The sequence below is a fragment of the Nicotiana tomentosiformis genome, chromosome 2, assembly GCF_000390325.3.
Source record: "Nicotiana tomentosiformis chromosome 2, ASM39032v3, whole genome shotgun sequence".
Lineage (NCBI taxonomy): Eukaryota > Viridiplantae > Streptophyta > Magnoliopsida > Solanales > Solanaceae > Nicotiana > Nicotiana tomentosiformis.
This window is the reverse complement of record NC_090813.1, coordinates 71,894,844-71,902,229: the sequence shown is the minus strand read 5'-3', so window position 1 is coordinate 71,902,229 and position 7,386 is coordinate 71,894,844. Positions and strand designations below refer to the sequence as shown.

The 7,386-nt window shown below is 34.8% G+C and overlaps 1 protein-coding gene across 1 annotated transcript; it reads left to right on the top strand.

The window, feature by feature from the left end:
- Positions 1–1,226: 1,226 nt before the first annotated feature.
- On the top strand, positions 1,227–2,053 carry LOC104089745 (ethylene-responsive transcription factor 12). Its single transcript, XM_009594712.4, has one exon. It carries the CDS (start codon positions 1,339–1,341, stop codon positions 1,831–1,833), a length of 495 nt encoding a protein of 164 aa, XP_009593007.1. The 5' UTR covers positions 1,227–1,338; the 3' UTR covers positions 1,834–2,053.
- Positions 2,054–7,386: the final 5,333 nt, after the last annotated feature.

The window sequence follows — 7,386 nt, the reverse complement described above, 5'->3', positions numbered from 1 at the left end:
ATATCTGGTCAACTTTTCCAACTTAAGTTTTCAATTATGAGACTAAGTGTCTCATTTCACTCCGAAATCCTTACGGACCCGAACCAACTAACCCGGTAAGTTATAAAATAACTGTAAAGAATAACTTGCATAGTAAATGGGGAATGAGGTTATAATACTCAAAACGATCGGTCGAGTCGTTACAACTTCTCCATGAAAGCAAAAGTAGAAATTGAAGAACGAAGTTTATTTTTTATGAATTATCCTTCCTCTCATTATGATTTATTAATAAAATTTAACCTTTTCCACCAATTTGTAGTACTACTTTAGGACCCTAATATTGTAACTCTCAAATTTATCAAATTGTGCGTTTTCACATTTTTTATGCGTACAAGTATAATATAAATTTCTTTAGAGATGCACCAATTAATCAATAAAGAACAAACAATAAATTTAATGTTACCAAACTAATCATTCTTATACTGAGCTTAATTTATTGATCATTCTAATTACCTCTATTAATCCTCTAGATTAAGCTTCAGTCTAATCCTTACTGATAAAAAATAATATTAAAGAAAACATATATACATGAGAAAATGCTCAAATTTTAGCACAATGGAGAATAAAAGGGAAGACATGATGAGACAATATTGAAATTAGTGACACAGAATGACTTAAAAATCCTTAGTGAAAGTAGGGCAAAAATTTTATATGTACCAATGATTATACAAAATTCTTTTGCCTTATATTAGTTTAAATATACTACTTAATATTTTTTAGCTCAACCAAGATTAACCAATACATATCTCATCTTATTAAATATCTTTTAACTATTACCATAAGTTAGGCATAACTTGATGTAAATGTCGAAATTGTAGTTAATTTTTTTATTTTTTGGGTTTTCCGTCAGATATTCGGTATCCGTATTAAGACCCGATTAAATCCGAATTCATACCGAAAAGTATCATATTGAGAGTTAATATCCATAATAAAAGTGACTCCATACCTATAATTCAAACCCGATACCTCTGATTATATTACCACTCCACCACGACTCTTGTCTGTGAGATTTCAGTATAGTTTTTACCGCAGTAATAGTACTACAATATAGGTGTATATTTTAAGGGTTGAAAAAGTTTAAGGAGAGGTCGTGCCGTCCAGCCGACGATTACGGGTGTCTCCGTGGGTCCCTTTTTTCTCTTTTCCACTTTTACGACTGCTACTCCAAATATACTCTATACGCTTGCTCTGTTTATGTCTCCAAACCCCACACACACCCACAACTCTCTCTCTCACTAAAAGAATTCACCTTTATCTTCTTCTCCACCTCCTTTCTCTCTCTAAACTCCCACCATTTCCATGGCTGCAACTCGTGAAGGCCATTACAGAGGAGTAAGAAAGCGTCCATGGGGTCGTTACGCAGCTGAGATACGCGACCCTTGGAAGAAGACACGTGTTTGGTTAGGCACTTTTGACACCCCCGAAGAAGCTGCTCTTGCATACGACGGTGCCGCTCGTTCTCTCCGCGGCGCTAAAGCCAGGACCAACTTTCCGGCGGCGCCTCCTCTTCCTTTTGACCTCAACCTTAATCCTTCAGCTGATCATCATCACCGATTGACATCTTCTTCTTCCCCCTCCGCCCGTAGGCTTATGAATATAGGAGAGTTCTTACAAGTTGGTCATCCAGTACTCAAAGACGTTGTTGGCCCACCGCCGCCGCCGCAATTTAACTTTCCGGTCTCCGGCGTAGCTCCGGTGAAGGAGAATGATGGTGGCGCCGCCGACAAGTATTTCGGGATTGTGAGACGTGGGTTGCCTATTGACTTGAATGAACCGCCGCCGTTGTGGATGTGAAGCCGGCTATGACTTGGTGTAATTCCTAATTTTCTTTTTTCGTTCTCTCTATTTTCAAGCTTTTGAGAGAAGGGTAATTTCTATTAATGAAGAAAAGAAAAAAAAAGAAGTTTGCTTGAGGTATTTATGTTATTACGTACGAGGAAGCATTATCATGTATATACATGTTTCTTGTTTTTTAGATCCTTCTCTATCTTTTTGTAGAATGGTTATCATAAAACTGCTGTGCCCAAGACTTTGTGGTCTAATTTCATCATTTTCTTGTGTTTCTATACATAACATGTTTACATTTATTCATCTATATTTATTACAATATACATATACGTTGAAAGTGTATATTTAAGTTAGTTGTGTGTACTTGCCTCTGTATAAAATTAAATAACGTACAGACGTACTTGAGCTTCGTTCAATGTGTGTGTATATATATTTGGGGATAGATATAAAAAGTAGTCCAATATATGGACATTTGCTTCAACCGAAGAATAGTTGGACGATGAATTATTCTACCACTGACTTTCTCTGTCCTATTAGGATAATAACGTTGGTAAACTTTTTGTACAAAACGTTAGATACAAAAAAGATTTAAAAAAAGGAGAAAAGAAAAATAGTTACTGAAGTGTAAAACGGTGCATAATAATAGCAGCAATTTTTAAAAAACAGTACTAATATATTAGGAGTACAAGGTCTTTCAGCAAAGGTTCAAATACGTCTTTTTACTCGGATGGATAAGAAAAAGAAAATTAGAAAAAAGATATATTCTTCTTGTTCTTTGTCTAGTTTTTTTTTTTTTTTGGGGGGGGGGGGGGGGGGGAGATTATGGAGACATGATCTTTAATTTCGCCTTTTAAGGTGGCGCATGGAAGAGCATTACAATTATCTTAGTATAGGAAAAGGGTAAAAGCAGAAAGGTGACTTGTAGTAGAGTATTATTATAGTAGTAACTAGTAACTAGGGTAAAAAATCTTATTGTACATAAAGATCTGCTGACTTATTCTCCAAACAATGCAAATTTAAAATGAAAAGTCCCTTTAAGACAATATTGTACACAGCAGAAAGAATTCTTTTTCAGCTATAACTTTTAGTAAGAGCAGGCCATTCGTTCAGCTTTTCGCTACTTCCCATTAATGTTAGTGGTAGAATAATTCATCATCCATCGTTCAGCCTTTATCATAGTCTACCCATGCTTATTAAGTATAATAATTATATGTACTTATCTTTTAAATAATGTGATATTGTAAATTTTTTGTCTACGTAATTATTATATATAAAAGTTATGTCCCAATTACTTGACAATCTTATGTATGCCATAGTTCAACTGGCCCAAAAAAAGGGACTGTTCAATATTTGCCTCTTCAGCTCAAGTTATATTATTTACCATTTTATTTTTCTAATTACGTCATATTCTGGTACTACTAGGCAAGGGGTCCATTTGATTGTGAGTACGTGTTATAAAAAGATTTTTAAGTTTATAAATTATCCATGACATGTAGTGCTAATGGATTATAAAATGTTGAATGATTTATATTTGATAGAAGGTACGATCGACGAGGATTTTAAAAGATCACTAAGTATATAAGTCATCCTAGAAGTTTGTCATGTTAATGGATAAAGTGCATGGGGTACAGAATCCATTCAAGAAAAGGTGAACTTATATTTTTGGGGTGAAAATCAGTGTAATTTCTATCGAACTCGAGCTTTATTTATTAGGTAAAAAACCTTTCATATTTTAATAAATGGTAACTAATAACTATGTATCACTTTGATAGTAAATCTAATGAATACTGGCAATAGTTTCTTCAGCAGCTATTAATTAGAGTCCAATTATGATAATGGTAGCATAAGTTATGTTCTAAAGCTTTGTTTTTTTTTACGTTCTAGTTGGTTCGTTTAAAAAATGGAGAGTAAACAACAAGAAAAGGAATTCTTTGTAGCGTAAATAACCTTAACATTAGCAGCCAGTTCGTTTGCACTTTACTCTAATTCCGATTAACTTTATTTAATAATCTTATCTACGCCAGAATGCAACTGGGGAAGAAAAGGATCAATCTTGATTGTTACTCTTGGCTTATTTAATGTATGTACCATCTAATTCATTCTAACATCAATCTCTCGTAGTACGTAGTACGTACTAGCTAAAGGTCCATTTAATAAAGAGTACGTGCCATGAACAGTAGTAAATTTTTTATAAAGAAGCCATAAAATGGACAGCTAATGGATTAAAGAAAGGTATATGATTGAAAGAAGACAGTGAGGGGATTAGGGGACCGAATAACTTTTTCTTTGTCGTGACCTAGAAATTAATCCCCAAAAATTGGGGTTAATGGATAAAGTCATATTTTTCTGGCTTTATGAGAATGGGGTTCGGCAAGCGTGTTGGGATATTGGTGGGGCTAAGTACGCTATATAGATGATTTTAAATTAGATCTTAATAATTGAACAATGTGTAGAAAGAAAAAAAAACGAGAAGAGCTTAAATGGAGACCTAAAAAAAGGTTTAAAATGAAGTGGATACCGTAGAAATAGGTGTTACATAACTTGAGGGGTCTCTTTGTAAATAAGAAGATTAGTGGTTAGTAGAGTTAGTTATTTGTTACGAAGATAGTTAGGAGCTATTATTATCAGTTAGTTAGTTGTATAAGTGGGAACACTGTACAACTGTAAATCACTGTTACATTTTCTTCTTCAATACAAATATCTTCACGAAGCTCCTCTCTTCTCTGGTTCTCATCTAGGGTTCTTCACTTGTTGATTTCTCACCAAATTCACATGGTATCAGAGCTTACAGATCACAATTGTGAATATGTAAGCTTCGATTCCAGAAGATTCAGAAGAAATTGAACTATCAGAAGTTTCGACTGCAGCTATGGCGAGAGATGATATCGATCACAATCATGTATTGTTTCTGCATCCATCAGACACAACTGGAGCACCGATTATTTCGATTCAATTGACCGGATCAGAAAATTACTCCATCTGGAGCTGTGCGATGAGAATCCAATTGCTTGGGAAGAACAAGTTAGGGTTAGTCGACGGAATATGCAAAAAGGAGGATTTCGGTGTTAATTAGGTCATCGGTGGGACCGATGTAACACAATTGTTCTAGGATGGATAATGAGCTCAGTTTCGAAAGGAACTTTTGTCTGGAATTGTATATGCAAAAGATGCATGCAAAGTTTGGGAAGACCTGCGAGAAAGATTTGACAAGGTTAATGCTTCGCGAATTTAACAATTACACAAGGAGATTGATACATTGCTTCAAGGAACCAACAATGTTTCAATCTATTTCACTAAACTGTAGGAGTTGTGTGATGAGTATGATAGTATGACACCACCACACTATGCTTGTGTGAAATCACTGGATTTTGCTGCACATTTGAAGAGATAGAGGTTAATGCAGTTCCTCATGGGTCTCAATGAAACATATTAGCAAACAAGGAGTCAAATATTGATGACTCATCCAACTTTAAATGTTAACAAAACATACTCGATGATCATTGAGAGAGAAAGTCAAAGGTCGGTTGCAAACATGACTATCACAGGGGAAAACTTTGAGGCAACGACCTTTTTAACCACAAAAGGAGGAAACTATCAGAAACCTTAAGTGAGTGTTAGTATCTACAAAAATAACATGTATGGATTCTTCAATGCATAAGATTCTTTTATTAAAGACTCTATATGCTTTACTTGAAGGAGAGTAACCAAAAAAGATACATTCGTCACTTTTTGGATCAAATTTACCCAAGTTATCTTTACCATTGTTGTGAATGAAACATTTACATCCAAATGGATGGAAGTAACTAATGGTTGGTTTATTACCATTCCACAATTCATATGGAGTTTTTTTAAGAAGGGGTCGAATCAGACATCTATTGATAATATGACATGTAGTACTTACAGCTTCTGCCCTAAAGTGGTGAGGCAGAGAATTTTCCACAATCATGGTTCTTGCCATATCCTGTAAAGTTCTATTACGTTCTACCACTCCATTCCGTTGAGGTGATCTTGGCGAAGAGAAGTTATGAGATATTCCTTGATCATTACAAAAGTTTTCAAAGGCTCTGCTTTCGAACTCTCCTCCATAGTCACTTCTGATAGTAGAAATGTAATATCCTTTTTCACGTTGTATCTTCTTACAAAAAACTTCAAAATTCTTTAGAGTGTCATCTTTATGACTCAGAAACATAACCCAGCTGAAACGAGAGAAATCATATACGATTACAAAGGCATATTTTCTACCACTAATGCTGGCAGTTCTAGTTGGACCAAACAGATCCATATGCAGGAGTTGAAGGGGTTTAGTAGTAGATACAATATTTTTGGTTTTAAAGGAAGAACAAGTTTGTTTTCCTAATTGACATGCATCACAAATATAATCTTTTGAAAAATCAAGTTTTGGAAGACCAATGACAAGATCGAGGTTAGAGATATTTTGAATAGTGTGCATGCTAGCATGGCCAAGCTTTCTGTGCCAAACCCAAGGATCATCAATTATAGAGGCTAGACAAATTTGATTATCAAGGCTGTCTATGTTGCTTATAGTATAGACATTTTTGTCTTTGTTTCCAGAAAGAATAACTGTACCCGATTTGTCTTCAATAAGCCAACAAGATTTTTTAAAACGAACCTCATAGTCATTGTCGCATAGTTTACTGATACTGAGAAGATTGTAACCAAGTTCATCAACTAGGTATACTTCATCTACATCATATGTTGAGCTAAGAGGGACTATTCCAACTCCAATTATATTTCCTTTTGATTTGTCTCCAAATGTGAAAGTTCCTCCATCTAATTTGGTGGCTGTTTTGAACAGTTGTTTGTCACCAGTCATATGTCTGGAACATGCGCTATCAGGATACCATTTTCCTTTTCTATTTTGCTTGCGTTGTTCCTGCAATACGAAGTTATTTATTTTTAGGTACCCAAGCTTGCTTGGGTCCTGAATGGTTAGTATTCTGAGTGTTAGCTTTGTTTGAGCTCTTGGGTCGCCAGACCCATTTCTTGTTGTCCTTAAACCTGCAATGGTTAGATAAATGACAAAATTTTCCATAGTAAAAGCATGAGGGGTTATTAGAATTTTCATAGCCTTTCTCTGCTTTGATTCTAAACCTGCAATGATTTGATTTGTGCCCATTTTTACCATAGTGAATACATGAAGAAGGATTTTTAGTTGGAAATTTATGAGGAACAGACTGATTTGATTTAACAGAGTTATGACTGGTGGATTTTTATAATCCACTTAATTGAAGGTAAAGTTCGTTAACTTCCTCTTGAAGCATATCCCTCTAAATTTCATATACTTCTAATTTCAACGCCCAATCTTTCTTTTCTCTTTGGATTTTTCGAAGTTCATTTAGAACTTTCTCAATATATGTAAGAGCAATATCGATAAATTCTTGAAGTTCATGATAATTTGGACATGTAGGAAGACGTGTCTCACTTGTACCTTTATCGGCCTTGAGACTAAGTTCACTTGAGCCTTTATCGCTAGTATCATTAATGGCCATAAAGCATATGTTGGAGATTTCTTCTTGATTAGATTCTTCTTCATCACTC